The 15,801-nt window shown below is 52.6% G+C and overlaps 4 protein-coding genes across 4 annotated transcripts; 3 read left to right on the top strand and 1 right to left on the bottom strand.

Annotated features, from left to right (window-relative positions):
- Window positions 1-512: 512 nt before the first annotated feature.
- BDZ83DRAFT_565200 (uncharacterized protein) lies at window positions 513-1,667 on the top strand (the record flags this gene model as incomplete). Its single annotated transcript, XM_060503723.1, has 3 exons — window positions 513-580; window positions 643-708; window positions 782-1,667. 3 exons carry the CDS (start codon window positions 513-515, stop codon window positions 1,665-1,667), a joined length of 1,020 nt encoding a protein of 339 aa, XP_060371453.1.
- Window positions 1,668-3,524: 1,857 nt separating this feature from the next.
- Window positions 3,525-4,493, bottom strand: BDZ83DRAFT_248445 (uncharacterized protein). Its single transcript, XM_060501916.1, has 3 exons — window positions 3,749-4,493; window positions 3,636-3,698; window positions 3,525-3,582 (listed from the first exon to the last, which is right to left on the bottom strand). Coding segments are annotated over exons 1-2 (594 nt in total). The 5' UTR covers window positions 4,342-4,493; the 3' UTR covers window positions 3,525-3,582; window positions 3,636-3,697.
- Window positions 4,494-6,062: 1,569 nt separating this feature from the next.
- BDZ83DRAFT_565221 (uncharacterized protein) lies at window positions 6,063-8,439 on the top strand (the record flags this gene model as incomplete). The annotated part of the gene is made up of 4 exons (XM_060503726.1): window positions 6,063-6,444; window positions 6,510-7,570; window positions 7,627-8,218; window positions 8,276-8,439. 4 exons carry the CDS (start codon window positions 6,063-6,065, stop codon window positions 8,437-8,439), a joined length of 2,199 nt encoding a protein of 732 aa, XP_060371451.1.
- Window positions 8,440-13,076: 4,637 nt separating this feature from the next.
- Window positions 13,077-15,190, top strand: BDZ83DRAFT_715229 (uncharacterized protein; the record flags this gene model as incomplete). Its single annotated transcript, XM_060511724.1, has 4 exons — window positions 13,077-13,220; window positions 13,352-13,690; window positions 13,793-14,490; window positions 14,551-15,190. 4 exons carry the CDS (start codon window positions 13,077-13,079, stop codon window positions 15,188-15,190), a joined length of 1,821 nt encoding a protein of 606 aa, XP_060371450.1.
- Window positions 15,191-15,801: the final 611 nt, after the last annotated feature.

Genomic DNA, 15,801 nt, shown 5'->3' with positions numbered 1-15,801 from the left:
AATCATCCACTGTCAGGATCCTGCCCGCTCCCCCATCCTCGTCCATCCCAGGAGCTTGTTGGTTTCTTCTTTCCCGTTTTGCGCCAGCAAGATCAGACATCTCCCACTAACCCCCTAGTGTCTTTCACGTCAAGCCATTCCCGATCATCTTATAAGTCATTTAAGGTGTCTTCGTGGAGACGGGTCGTTTCTTGGACCGATCACCTGCTTGCCCCCCATCACGCACACCGCCCTTGCAACGACCCGGAGTTCTTCAAGGGTCCCATCCTGGAACAAGACCATTTTTGTTATCGTGGATTCCCTTGTGTTTGAGGAGACAACTTGCCGCATTTTCCCAGGAATACTTGGCCGAAGATCACAGCCCAAAGGACTCTTTTTGGACACCCAGGGCTGACCTGCCCGCCCAAGGACTATTCATATTTCACGTGGCTTCCATCTCTGGACACTTTGGACCTTTCCAAACATTTTGCTGCCTGATTTCTTTTCTCTCTACCGTTATGCCGCCGGAAGATATGGCCCAACCGGACTTTGCCTACAGACCATCAGCCATGTCCAACGGACCGTGGAACTCGACGCGGAGGTACGGAGCGCTCTCCTAATTTCCAAAAAGCCCGAGGAGGGGTGACTGACCATGAAGAAAAGTTCAATGTACAACGATACATTCCCGCCTGCCGGAGGATTTGATACCAACTACTATCGTTCATCGAGGTAAGAACCAGACGTCATTGTTCATGATGTTTTCCCACAAAGGAGCACAACGAGTAACACCATCCCTTTCAAGCGTGTCCACGTACTCGCCAGGAGCTAGTAACTACAATTTGCCGATCGGAACCAATCCCCATGCTGTTGCCGCCGCCGCCGCCGCCGCTGCCCCGGCGTACGGATCGCGCCCAGCTTCTGGCACATACGGCACCAGTGGTGCCGCCGGCTACGGTTCGTACAAGAGTACGAACTCTCAATCATGGGATCACCAGGAAAGATACTCTCCGACGGACTCGGTCGACGACATCATTGCATCTCCGAACCTTTCTGATTATTCCCTCGAGAACGGGGCCGGCACCACTCCCCCGAGTAAGAGCAAGGTGAACGGCAAGGGTCGGCCACAGCGTCGACCTTCTAACCGCGACGAATTCGACGGCCCGCACCAGTTTCTCGCTCGCCCGCCGCCAGAATACATTGCCATGCAAGAACGCGAACTGCCCCATCTCCCCACCAACCTCCACGTTCAAGAGCAGGACTTAGTGCTCACCCAAGTCAACGACAGACTCTCTCAGTGTGCGTACGACTTTGTGGCCAAATATCAATTTCCCATTCCTTTGACACAGGACATGCGACCTGTTGAGCGACCTCAGGATCGAGAATGGACAGAATGGGTCTACCTCCTAAAGCGCCTGGCTACGAAGCGCCGCATCCCGGCGCGGGTACTTTACAACGGCCAAATCAAGCAGTTTGTCACGATTCTTGAGAATTCACTGGAAATGCGACATGCGGCCAAGCACCAGAGTCGCCCATTAAAGGACGACCGCAACATTTTACAGCTCATTTCGGCGGGCATCCAGGTAGCCAAGATCCTCAAGGACGCGAGCGCCATGGACTACCTCGACCGACTATACGTTTCTACGGAGAAGCAAATTCAAGACCGCGCTGCACAGCGGTTCAGAAGCTAGTGTGGCTTGCATGCTTCCTCCTACCATATACTCGCCCAGGCCGAACTCGACAACCTCACCGTGCGCAGCAAACCACGGAGAGTGTTTCGATGCTATTAGCCAATGTGGCACTTTGTTTACGACATTTTACGGACCTTACGAACTGAAAGTTATTGCAGAAGGGCGGAATCCACCTCGTTCTTTAGAAGAAGAGAAGAAGAGTGAAAATGATTCCTCGATACGGAACCGGGACGCCATCAGGACGCCAGCGCCCCCAAAGGCACGACGCAGGAGAATACACCCACAGGCTCTAGCTTAGCTCAACGCTCCACCTCTCGGCAGAGCGAGTTGCGTCTTGTTTGTTTTTTAATCTGATTTTTGTACGAGAAATGGTAATGGCGCTCCGTTGTGGGCAGAAAAACCTCGCTTTACTTCTGCGGCCTCCAGGGACTCTCGACTGAACTGCCTCTTTACACACACGCACACGACACACACACACACATACCTTTACTTGTCCCTTTACGGTTTGGTTCCGCAAGCGAAAAGGGGCATGAGCATGCTACAGGGAAAGCGGTGGGCGCTACAGGTTCATCAGGAAAGGGCGGAAACCTCTTTGTACATTGGTACTGTTATTTTGGTGGTTTGCAATTCATTTCTGCACTGCCACGGCGTGGCTTGGGGGCCTGGAGTTGTTTCAACGGGTCATATCTCTTTTTGACAGACACCCTTCACTTACACTGGGCTACCGGATGGCGGTTTTGACAACCTTTGTTCTGCGCTTGTGCGTATTGTCTCTATTTGTGCGTCACGAGAGAGAGAGAGGGAGAGGGAGAGAGAGAGAGAGAGAGAGAGAGAGAGAGCAATTTGGACATATCCCTACTCTACTATCGTTGTTTTTTTTCTCTTCTCACTTGATTCGGGCGGCTTAGATGAGCCTTTGGCAGTTTGATATCCCATAGCCCGTGGCTGGGCGCGCTCTCTCAGCGCCAAGAATCTACGCAGAATCCTTGAAGTGTGCCGGTATCCAGTTCGTAAACGTCATGACTTGAGGCGCTCTGTTCATCGCACGCCTCCTGACTCCTGCCATCAAGTAGGGGACGGGGGGTGCTCTATCGTCTTCCCTGCGCATGTTCCAGGAGCCAAAGCTACGCAATTTGGCCTATTAACCCGGCATAATGGCAAGGACCGCAGGACAGGCATGGAGGAAACCCAAGTATCCGTCGGCTCTGCCCCTATCCTATCGGTGCGACTTCACTACCCCCCACACCCGGCGGCGCTTGGGTTGGGCTGAAATGAACGGTGAGCATCAGCCGATGGGGCTCCTGCTTGCGTGCCTGACGGGGTGACTTGGGCGGGAAGGGCCACCGTGGACCATAAGCGGCGATCGATGGAGGTATCCTATACTATCACCTGGCCAAGAACGGGGAACACAAACCGTAAAACGACGCAGGGAGCTCTGTAAGTCAATGGGGAGACCGTTGTGTCACATCCCGCCTAATGGATCACCCGGGGAAGAAGAGCCAGGGCCGGGGGGGGGGGGGGCGAAGTCGTGAAACCGGGGGGTAAGCAAGCTGTTGGAAAAGTGAGTTGAAGATGGATGGGAAAGAACGGATGCGATCTGCGTGCCGCATAGAATCCCGTCGGACTGCGCCGCGTGCCCCCCTTGACAACTCATGTCAAAGGCGAGGCAAACAGCCGATGAATAGTATGATGTAGACTTACAGTTTCCGGTGATTGGTAGGGTTACATAGACAAGCATGCAATGAGGTTGCTAGTGGGACTGGTGTGGTCGTGTTGAAGAATGACAAGCAAACCGGGGCACATGGCAGACAGGCCAAAAGGCCACATCCTGGCTTGGGCTCTTTTTGCGATCTTCTCCAGTTCTACCGCCCACATGGCGGCGTCCGATTGACACATTGTCGCAAAGAATGGAGTTCTATATACTTTGCTATCAGTACGGGTAAGGCAAACTCCAGGGCGCGAACAGACAGGCTGGTGCTGGGAACAAAGCCCATGAGCGCAGGGAAGCAAGGAAGCGAAAAGAGCGGAATTCTGGAAGAACGTTAGAGTCCGGTAGAAGGTGGTTTCGAATCTTGGCTGACTAGAGCGTGAATAAGCAGAGCTGTGTGGCAGAGCAAGGTTTGCGATACTCAGGGTTGCGGTAGTTTGGATGTTCTATCTTAGGGACATTCTTCCACTGTATCGACTTGAAGTGGTGGGTGACCCAAGCAATTTGGCGGACGCAGTGAAGAAGGGGGTTCGTCCCGGCACACGACTCACTGGGTTTACCCGGGCAAAATTGGAACGTGCTTCTGTCTGTGACGAGGGTGCTGTGCCAACTTCGGACTCGGGATCCTGAATCATTGTTTCGAGGTGTGAGAGCTAGTTTCGTGTCGGAGTGGATCGTGGACAGCATAATCGACGATGCTATAGCCGGCCTGTTGTAGTTGGATATTCTGCCTCCAATTTCGCTAGTTATCAACGGGATCCCAAAAGAAACCATCGGCCCTTGTGTAGTGTCGGCCAAGCTGCCTAGAGGAGGAATGGAGCGGGCTAGGAATGACGGCAGGATGCCGACGGAAGCGGCAGATATTTCAGCAAATCCAGCCGTTTCCTTTTTTTCCTCACCCTTGGGCGAGTGGCGATATGCGACCCTGGGCACCGGCGTCGGCGGGGAGGCCGTGCCGGGCGGCATGGACCCGTTTAGCTTCCGCGCCGAACGGGGTTTGTGGTCTGAGCTGTGCCAACTTGGACTTGCAAACAGGCGGACAGACAGGTGTATCCGAACGTTGTGCGTGTAAGTCCTAGTCAAGCGCCGCGCGCGCTAAACCTTATCTTGGCGGGGGATGCTGGGTGTTGTGCTAGTCACACGAGGAGGCGTGATGATCAGCTTGCCGGACTCGACATTGTGTTCGTACTAGGGAAATGAGAATGGCGTTGGCGTTTCCACGGTGGTGTCGTGGAGACAAAGGTCGAACGCCGGCGGGTTGGGAGCTTATTCACTCTGGCAGATCCGGGGAGCGATTGTCCTCTGGTACATGCATGCAGATAGATGCTTGGAGGCGGTTCGTGATGCGAAGAACGACAGGACGCGGAGTGGCGGAGTGTGGGAGGTTGGTTTGAGTCAAGGTGCACTCGAGGCTTGATGTTATGACTGTTGGGGGGTTTGATATCGACGGGGAGCGGGATGCAATCCTGAGGGATGTTGGATGACGGTCAATCATCAAGGGTCTTGGGGCTCGGGCCGGTTCGCTGGCGTGAGCTTTACTGTCGATCTCCGAGGCATTTGTAAGAATGGAATAAGTAAATCAGTCTTTTCGGATGTCAAAGGTTCATGGTGAAAACAAGTTCGACGTCGGTTTGGCGATGCATTGATCAAGCGCCTGTCAGGTGATGGAGGTTGAATGAGGAAACAACGTTGGTTTGGGAGGAAGGAAGGGGACAGTGCCGATTGCCAGAAACGTAACGCTGATGCATATTACCTAAGGTAAGGTAGGTAGCTGAAGGTACAAGTTTTATTTCTGGTGCCTTCCGTTCATGCCACCCTGATTCGATAGATCTTTCCTGTAATCTAGCCTTTCATGCCACGGAACGGAGCCGCGGCATCAGGTGTGTTCTCCGGTGGCAAGAGCCGGAACCAGCTTCGGTCACAACGGTCACCGGTGCGGCAAAAGGGTCCTCCCGCACCTCCGGGCCCCGGTGAGCGGCCGGTGATGGATCGGGTTAGAGCACTCTCATTCGTGGAGCAGAGTGTCCACCTTCGGTCCCAGAAAGGGCTTAGCGTCTCTGCTGGGCCGAAGGAGCGGAGACCAGGACCAGCTCATTCAGCAGCAAAGCGTGCCCACAAGAAAGTACCTTACAGGTTGACGGGTCTGCGCGGGATGGCTGCGGCGCCGCTGCTTACTGGTCGCGCTGCTCATCTGCTGTCATGGGGGTTGAGTGTGTGACAGCGCCGTTTCCCCCCCCCTCGTATTAATCTTGTTGGCTGCCCTTTTCGCACCGTCTCTCCTTCGTTCCCGCTCTCCTGCATGACTTTCCCGAGCGGTAAAGAACGGTGAGAAAAGGGCAACTTGTGAGATTGTGCAGCATCTCGAGTCTGGTTGACAACAATTCAAATCACGCCCTTCCGAGTTGTCGAGTGTCGAAAGGGAGAAAAGACGAGACGAGGCCTGGCATCTTTCGCTTGTCCAGAGAGCGACCCCCGCGCCAGTTGCAAAATTGGGCGTAAGCAGACACAGCCCCCCCGGATAACTGGCCATTCGACGTTGGGAGGAAACAAGGACCTATTGTTCGGTTTTCTCAAACGAACCACAAGGGGCTGCGGAATCATCGAATCGAACCTACCGAGCGGATTGAAAGCGCCGGGCGACTCAACGGTTCGCCACTTATACGTCCTGCCTACTCACAGACATTGCAATGGCTTCTGTTTCCTCGAGGGGCCCGACGCCTCATTCGCCTTACGATGTTCAGTCCGCGGCCGACACCGAAGAATCATGGCAGTATCTCGACTACGCCTCGTATCCGGCCTCAGTCGGCTTCCTACCCAGCCCGGCCAGCGGCAGTCTCAACGGCTTTGCAGTCGTCGGCCACCATGCCGGCTCGGACCCGGCGGGCCTATCCCCGCTAAATCTCGACCTCGACCAGCCCGCCTTCTCCGCCTCGAGCTTCCCCGACCAAGCGGAGGCGTTTGCTGCTCCCGCGCCGTCTGTTGATAGCCAGTTCGTTCCCAGCGGCCAGGAAGCCAATTTCTTGACACCGCAGGGCTTCCTCTTTGCAGAGGAACAGCTGAACCTGAATGGTTAGTCCTCATTCCACCCGTTCCCGGCTTTCAAGTATACCTGATCTAACTAACTTTGTTCTCAGAACTGACATCTTTCGTCAACTCATTCCAATCGAACAATGCCTCCCTGGCCGACCTAGACACATTCCCGCAACAACAGCACGATGGCGATATCGACCTGTCACAGACCTTCCCTGCTAGCATCAACCCGGGCCCATGGAACCCCACGAACCTCAAAGTCGACAATGGCAGCTCAATGTTCTTGATGGAGGACTTTTCCGCAACCTCGTCCCAGAGCTCCACGTCCACAAGTCCCTCTCAGTCCAACTCCAGCTCTCCAGACCTCAAGCATGAGGGCGACAGGGCAGCGTCGGCCAGCCAGATCCGCAAGGTCATCACCGGCAAGGTCGAGAAGAAGAAGGCCACCGAACCCGCAAACAAATTTGTCATCGTCACGCCCAACTCCATCAACGCCTCCTCCGGCCGCCCCAACCCGTGGGAGTGCTTCGAAGCCATGAAGATCCAGACGCGCGGCCGCAAGGGCCCTCTGGCAAACGCGACAAAGGAGAGCGCACTCCAAGTGCGCCGTTTAGGTGCCTGCTTCTGCTGCCACAGCCGCAAAGTCAAGTGCGATTCGCAGAGGCCGTGCAAGAGCTGCAAAAAGCTCGCCGGCCAGGTGCCGCAGGTCGTATGCTGGCAGTTTTCCGACTTTTTGACCGTATTGTTTCCCGACTTCATGCGCAGCCACTTCCGCAAGGATCAAATGTCGAAATTCATGGCGGAGAATGTCGACCTGGACGCTGTGCAACTAGCCCCTCGTGAGGTTGAGCTCTTTTCTGGTCTCTCAGCGTCGCTCAAGGTTCGGGCGAGGTTCTTCAAGCCTCGGACGGAGGAAGTACAGCAGCACTACCACCTGCACGTGCAAAAGGATCGGGTAGATCTGCAAGCCAGAGGCTCGGCACCTATGGTGTTGGAGCTGGATTCGGCAGCTCAGAGGGAGGCCTTGAGGAAGAAGGTAAAGGAGTATCTCGCCGCCATCGCAGCCGAGCCGAGGTTCGCCAAGTCAGTGACGGAGTCAATACGGCACACGGAGTTGCCAAAGAAGGTGTTGGATGTTGTGCAGATATACGCCAACAAGTCTGATGTAAGTTGCCGCGCGATTGACTGTCTTGCGCAAGAGCACTGGTTGACCCGACCTAGTCGTCAATGGTGAAGAAGGCATTGGCGATCTACGGCGCCCATTTCGTCATGACCCGCCACCTCTGCATCACAAGGCAGAGCGTCGTAGGCCTTCAAGACTCCGGTCTCGTCCCCCAGGAAGTGCCATGGGTGACCCCGCGTGTCGTCAACAGGCAGATCAAGGCGGTAATTGACGAGCTCCTGATGAGGGACATGCAGCATCTTTTCGAGTCCTTCTCAAAGCTACTCAAGCCCAAGTCAAAACAGGAGTGGGCGCCGTGTATGGCCTCGTTCCTGGTGCTGTGCCTCTTCATGGAATCAGTTGAGACATCCGCGGATAACTTTGTGGTGGCACTCAACGAGATCAGCCTACGTAACCATACGCCGCCGGAATACAAACGCCAAGACGCCCTGAACATTAACGCAGCGGTCGAAAACATGCCGTTCAAGCAATTCGCGTACCAGTTTCACCAGATCTACCAGACCCACAGCCGGGATACGGCGAACAAGCCCTTCAATCCCATGCTCGACAACTCATGGGCCCAGCAAGGCGACCTGGACGGACCAGCCATAGAGATGGTTTTGGGCCTGAAGAATTTGATCCAACAGAATGGTAGGCTGCCTCGAGAACCAAATGGTTGAATCATCAATGCTGACTTGTGGTATGTAGGCAAGGAACTTGAAGGCCTGGCGGATGACCCAATTCTATCGAGCGACCACGAGCAGCACCCGTTCCCGCGAGATGTAGCGGCCAACTATACCGGTCGCCTAGTGTCCAAGTTCTTGTTGTCTTTCATGGACGAGAAGCACATCTTTGGCGAGAACTGGATCTGACAGGGTTTTGATTCAACTCGAGAGATGGAGTGAAATCGCAACTCTTGCGCAGAGGATGTCGGAATACCCTTCATACATATATCTGATGGCAGGTACGACTCGGTGGTATGGGTTTAGGAATAATGACTCTCTACTATAATGATACCAATCAAGGTAGTTTTAGAACACACCACTTGCAACTCGTGTGAGATGCTCTGTGATATGTTCGTCCGATTTTAGTCCTGAAGCCGCACTATCTCGACGGTATCAGGGTGGAGCGGACCGGTTGTCTAGACCGTTGGTTTTGTTCTCCCACTCGAACGAATAAAAAAGTAGTTGACACTCTTGCGCAGTAAGATCGCGAGGTGTAGGCATATCGTGGGGTTGGTCCGAAGACCTTGTGTTATAAGCACACATCAAAATGAGCTCGCGGGGCGTGTCCGTGTCGCTTGGCTTCGGCACTTGCTCTCAAGGCCATGGACGACGGTTTGGTTCAGGACCGAGATGCAGACTGCCATGCGACATCACGAGGCAGTCTAACGCCATTCTGGAAGCTGAAAAGGACCATGCATAAGATCCTAGCCCAAGATGGGGTAGGTGGCCCGCGAACTGTTGTTGATGATGTTCGAGAGCAGAAGAGACAGGAGGGAAGGGGAAACGCGTGAAAATATACTTTGCGAGAAAAACCAGGTCGGAAAATGTGGGGACGCCGTCTTTTTCCTGGGTCACGAGGTTTGACGACGTGCTAGCCCTGATTGGCTCAAGCTTAGGCAGCACATTGTCATTAGCTAAGCATGGTAGCCTGCAGGCAACGACACCTCTTTATTTGTCTGGCGGACCACATTTCCCCCCTCCCTCGACCTGTTTTTCCTCTTTACACACTTCGCACCAAAATAATCAACCGATCTCGACGTAACTTCTTCCACTTGTGGTTCGGTCAGTTTGAGTGCTAGAGGGAAACTGGGCTGTGCCTCCTATCCCATGTTTCTTGGGGTTCCGGTTCCGTCAATCAAGACGGAGCCCGTCACCGAGAAATGTAATGGGGGAGTGATTCCCGACATGCTCCGAATTTTTTGTAAAAATGACTGTTCCGCCGCCTCTCCGTAGCCGTCCCGCAAGCCTCACCGGCACCATGTTCCAGTCAGCCTTGAGGCCTTCGACTCACCACCGGACCAAGTAATGCCTGTCGAGAGTTGCCCAGTTTGTCCAAGATCAGTCACACGGGCAGTGACAGCATTGCATTGCCCCGACGTTCCTCTATTTTGTCATTGTTGTTCCGTTTTCCAACCTTTTTCCCTGCCCCTCGCGCGCAAGGGCGCGTTTGCGCCCTCGACGTTTTACACCGAAGCGCAAAGCCACACCCGCTAACAATGAGCACCTTGGTGCCTTGCCAGTCACACGCAACGACGCACACATATCCGTTGCTCATGACGAGACCTTGCACTCCGTTGGCGTTGGATTAGTTTTCCCTTTGTCTTTTCTCCTTGTAGCCGAAGAGCACTGCATTTTCAGGGCGCGGACTCCCCTCGTGCCTGGAAATATGGGGGGTTGCTGCCTCAGACCGCCTGGGACCCCCATGTCGTCCCCGTCACCACACACGTCTTAACCCAGGCAACCAAGTCGTCCCCCAACCTCTCCATTCTGCAAACGTCGATGCATTTCTGAGGCCGCGGTCATGTTCTCTGTCAAACATCCATTCCGGGAAGGAGGGGTCATGTTTCTTTACTGTAGTTGCACCGATCTGACTCACTGGCCTCTTGTCTTTGATCTGCCTTGCACTGCGGCCGGCTTTCCAATCTGTAGGGGTCCAATTACCTGATACTCGACTTTGAGGCATCCTGGCTTAGATCTCTACAACCCACACCGTGGACGAATCAGAGGACGAAATAGCCTAGACTTTTTAGGAATTACATTGATGCCGAACCAGGATCGCCATACCGAATATGCGCAATCGCGTGCAAGAGTATGGTATTTCCATTCACATTGTCGTAGCAGGTCACCGTGCACTGCCATGTCGAACCTCAAGGCGACGTTGGCTAGGGGGCACTAAGTCATTGAACCTCTCAGATTGTCTTGTCTGCCTCCCCAGGCACACTCTTCTGCCTGAGGGGATGACTCAATTCAAGGTCGGTTTAATATGAAGCTCAATTGTTGGTCCGTTGGAGGTTCGTTGAAGGTCCGTTGGGTATAAAGTATTCTATGATTTCTGGATGCCTTGGATTTCTTGGTTACCAACAGACTCATCACACTACACTTCACACCAACAGTCATATACTTGTCCATCACAAGACTACCACTGCCTCATCCTACTTCGACTCATATCCAATCCTCAATACTCTTACAACCAACCGCCACCATGAACACTACTGCCTACGCTGCCTCCATGATGCTCCTAAAGGGTGAAGGCGAAAACGACACCTTCCCCACCGACGCAAGTGAGTTCTTCACAACGCAACGCTTTCGTATGGCGACCTTGAGACTAATGCTTTGACAGCCAACGGTCGATAAACCAACTCAAACCACACTACCATGAAACCAAACAAACATATCTTTATCGACGGCGTTTACAGGAATATACACAACATGAAAGAGGCGGCACCACACAACAAGAGCATGTCGTCTGCCTCACGGAGCGTCATTGGCTCGAACACACAAACTGTACTTTTACTAGATTGGGGGGCACGGGTTGGGTAGTCTTTATTTCAGAATGACACGATGTCGGGCGTAGGGCTGCAGGGCACAACATGTGTACCTTACCTGCGCAGCCCTAAGACCGCCGCGGGATCTTGCATACAGAGGGGCGTTTTGGGACATTATCAAGACGATATCATTGGAGGACGACGATGATTCCGATATGAGGGGAGGGGTACACACTACGCTCACAGTTACGATACGAGGAGGGAAGGCTACGGCATCTCTGTTAGGCATCTATAGGCTGAAATTGACCTATATACACACACTCACATGCTTACATACACACGCCCTTCATGCGGCTATGGGGCTTCTCTTGTGGACACCTCTTCTCCAGCGAGTGAATGAACCCCTCGACCAATGCCAGGCGTCCTTCATCCGCTTTAGGCAATCGTGACATGTCGTTTGGGTGGATGTACGCCCTTTGCGGAGGGGACTAAGCGGAGGTGGGAGTGGGAGCGGTGGGATGCTGGACCACCCGTTGTCGTCTGGCGGGTCCCTGATGACGAGGCTCGGAGGTCGTTTGAGAGCAGTTCCAGACTGCATCTTTCAATGGACTGAGGCATATGTAAGACGGCTTGATGCTTGGAGTAGCTTGTAGACATGGGTGCCGACCTTAAGTGCTGTACTCTTGTGTGGTGTTGTTCCTACTGGAGTGAATGTTGCATAACATCACTTTACACAATCCACCATACCGATGCACTAGTGTCTAATTTATACAAACTTCTTTACGCGGCATTGTGTTTTTTTCGTTGATCATATGTCTTGGCCTAAGAATCTCGGAGGACGACGGCGATGCTTAGATGTCAAGCTCGGCTTCGCCGGGTTGAATGTGACAGCCCCAGGCACTGCCAGGCGGGTCACATGGCACTCATAATTATTCCGAATTGATGTTACAGAAAGCAGATTGCTATTCAAAGTTTCAATATGTGGTGCTGAGATGACGAGGTGTGATGGAAAACGCTGGAAGACTCTGGTGCATGGGCTGCTGAGGGGTAGGCATGCCGTGGCGAAGTAACACCACCACCTGATGGGGGAGGACACGGCAACATGAGCTCACCTGTCTGCCTTTTCAACATCTTTCCATGCTTTAATGATCAATACTACCTTTGGATTTCTGGTACAATTAGTTACCATGAAATTGATGTCTATTCAGATGAGGAGATAATTTCCTACAATGGTTAAACGTTGTGATAGGTATCACTCTGCACAAAGTATCTATAGAATATCATTCCAATACCGGACTTGGAATTATAATTATATACTGATGCATGGAGGTGTGTATTAATTCAGCTCATTGAATAAGGTCATTTTGGTGGTGCAAGAACAACTTAAAGCGAGACAGCTTTGTGCCGACAGAGAAGGAGACAGCCTTCCTATTTGTCGCACGACTAACATACACTAGACGTGAGGAACACATTTCTGTAAAAGATTGGCATAGTTCGCCATCTTGATCGATATTTGGCGCCCAAGATCTGTCTCTGAATGCGATACCCGGATCAGACATCACCCTCGTCGTTGGATCGTCGTTTGTCGTGTAGGTCCACAATAGGTAGAAACCCGTATAGCAGACTGACCGCGCCTGAATACGTTTACGTTTTCCTGGGAAGCCTGAGACTGGCTAAATCACTTTGACAAGTGACTTGAGAGTCGAACCGCTTTGATAGAATATCTACGTGAGGTTCCTACCTGCCTGTCTTAAGCTACTTCGAAGCCAACATCTCCCTCGTCAGGCAGTTGGACTCTTGCATAGACGCAAATTTGCAGACGTGTGATTACCCAATGCGTGTTCTTCAATTTCGACCAAAACACAAACAGATATCTGCTCCCGTACCTGCTTCCTTTCTTCATCCTTTCTCTCTCACTTCGCCCACCACAATTTCACCCTAGAGCAGGAGTCGCGAACCGCATCACGCCAACGATTACCGCCGAAAAGGAACTCCACTGATGAGTCCTCTTCAGTCGCCATGGAAATCAAGGACCCGCCTGAAGTCGATGACTTCGAGCACTTACGAATGAATGCGAAACGACTTGGCAACAGAAAAGGACAAATTCCCCACGATCATCCCCCGACTAGCATGCTCAAGATGGAATTCATGATGGAAATGTCGGTAAATACACCTATACGATATATGAACCATCATGATGCCGACGCCATACCCCCCCCTGCCTCCAGTCTCCAGGAAAATTGCAGCCTCTTCCAATCTCCGAGATGAGGCTTGAAGAGCATGATTGAGGCAAGCAAGTCATTGTCCGGACCGTGACGCCACCAAACCGGGTAGGATGCATCACAGCAATTGTGGTAGACGAGGCCGGCACTGCGATCTCGCTTTCTATCTACAATCAGCCAGACGAGACGATGATTAAAGCCAACGACGTACTGCCAGAAGGCAGCGTCTGTCTGATCAAGGATCCGTTCTTCCAGGCGAACAAAGCGGGCAATAGCTACAACTTACGGGTGGACCACGTCAGCGACATCATCCTGCTACGTGGAGGCGACGAGCGCATCCCGCGACGTTGGAGGAAATCGAAAGCCACTGCTGCCAATTCTGAGGAAATTAGGCAACATGGGGATACAGCTGTGAAACAGCAGAATTAGGAGAAAGCTGAGTTCTTGTGAGGATTTGAGAGGACTGTCTACAACGGAACAAGTCTTTGCTGATTGCAACCTAGATACTCCAAGGCACTCGCGTCCGCCATCACACCGGAGCAGACCCGTGCAGCGCTCCTCAATCGTTCCTTGGCCAATCTGAGGCTTCATCGCCTGGAAAAGGCGGTAGACGACGCTTCCAAAAGCCAAGATGATAACGTTCCAACCCAGAAAGGACTTTTCCGGGAGGCCAAGGCTTACTACTCGCTGGAACAGTTCTCACTCTGTTCAGCAAAACTGCGAAAAGTCCTCGCGCTGAACCCCAAAAACCAAGACGCAAAGAAGGAGCTCGCGCGAACTTTGCGGCGTATCGATGAGCAGGATCGGGGGATCTATCAATGGGGGCAGATGTACGACCAAGCCAACGCCACTCCACCTGTGATCGACTGCGCGACCTACAACGGCCCTGTCGAAGTGCGCCGCTCCACTGAACGTGGACGTGGGCTCTTCACATCAAAGGCAGTGAAGGCTGGGGATCTTCTTCTTTGCGAGAAAGCTTTTTCATATCGCTATGCTGGCGAAGATGATAATATGGATGCTAACCAGAATAACAGGGTCCTGGTGAGCCTAGTATCAAAGAGGACGGTACTTGGTGCGCAGGCGAGTCTCGCATTCAACATCATACAGAAACTTCACCATAACCCTCGGCTCGCTCCGCGTTTCAACGACTTGCATCATGGGGACTCTCATTCAGGCGCGGCCAAGCAGCAGGACAAATCAATAATTGATACGTAAGTGAAGGTCCGGCCCAAAAAAAATCCGAAGAACTGTCATCAACTAGTATGCCACAGCTTCTTTGTCATGGATGTCGTTAGCCTCAACTCTTACGGTTCCCCTCGCACATGCCTTATTCAATTCAACGGACATTTAAGTCACAAGAAATCCACGACCTGCGGCCTTTGGATCTTGGCATCCTACATCAACCACGCTTGCGTAGGCAACTGTCAACGCTCCTTCATAGGTGACATGATGATTCTACGAGCTAGCACAGATATGGATGCCAACACGGAGTTGCAATTTTGCTACTTGCCACCCGACGGCCTGAGCTACGAAGAGGTTCAGAAGAGCCTTCAGCCTTGGGGCTTTGTGTGCCGCTGCGAGTTGTGTGAAGAGAAGAAGCTAGTCTCGGAGGAGGCTTTGCAGAGGCGACAAGAACTCATCCGAGATTCAGAAAGCACGATGGCCAACTCTAGCACTTTAAGTCAACAATCCAAGGCAGAGCGTCTTCTTGGCCGGCTTGAGGAGACCTACGCCGACGGGAGAACAAAATATCGATTGGAAATCGGGCAATACTACGTTCTACTCGGAATGAAGCGACTGAAAAGAAGAGAACCAACCGGAGCCCTCGAGTCGATCATCAAAAGCCTTGAGGCTTATGGCTTTGTCATCGAGGCAATCCTCCTGGAAAAATACTCGGGAAGCCGCATTTGAAGATAATTCAGTGGGGTCACCCTTCCGGGGACATTATGGAGGCATTCTACTAAATGGAACAGGCCTACAAGACTGTGGCTCCTGAGCTATGAAAGACAGCGAGGGGGTTTTACAAGATAGCGGCCGGTATTTTATTCGGAGACAAGGAGGTGGATGGAATTCTGATCAGACACCTCAAGTGAGGTTGGTATCGGAGTAGCTTATTGGGAGACTTCTCGAGGGTACACTCAAGGAACATTGGTCTACTTTCTTGACCACTGAAGTACATTACGAGGCTGGCTTATCCATTTACCATTTTTTTTACTTGAACTCACAAACCGTGAAGCATTTTCATAGATGAGTAATAGCGGACGCGAGTGATCCAATATACTTGAAGTGTGGCGAGATTCTGATTTTCCGCTTCACGAAGAAACGAGCAGCCTTGAAACTAAGGTCATGGCAGTCGAATGGAAGAAGAACCGAGGGAGTATCTCTGATTAGCACCCATGTCTGATAAAAGCTCATGTCTCGGCTCAGCCCAGACACCTGACGCTTCTTGAGGGCCATCTCTAGTGGCGGCATCCGGAATACTATTCTTCGAAATGAATCAAAGGAGACTTCTTCGTAGAAAT

The sequence above is a fragment of the Colletotrichum acutatum genome, assembly GCF_030867785.1.
Source record: "Colletotrichum acutatum strain CBS 112980 chromosome Unknown BDZ83scaffold_3, whole genome shotgun sequence".
Taxonomy (NCBI): domain Eukaryota; kingdom Fungi; phylum Ascomycota; class Sordariomycetes; order Glomerellales; family Glomerellaceae; genus Colletotrichum; species Colletotrichum acutatum.
Note: the sequence above shows the minus strand (reverse complement) of the source record. Positions and strands in the feature narration are given on the sequence as shown.

Coding starts and splice junctions, on each gene's coding strand:
- BDZ83DRAFT_248445 (XM_060501916.1), bottom strand. CDS start 4,341: ATGCCGCCCGGCACGGCCTCCCCGCCGACGCCGGTGCCCAGGGTCGCA.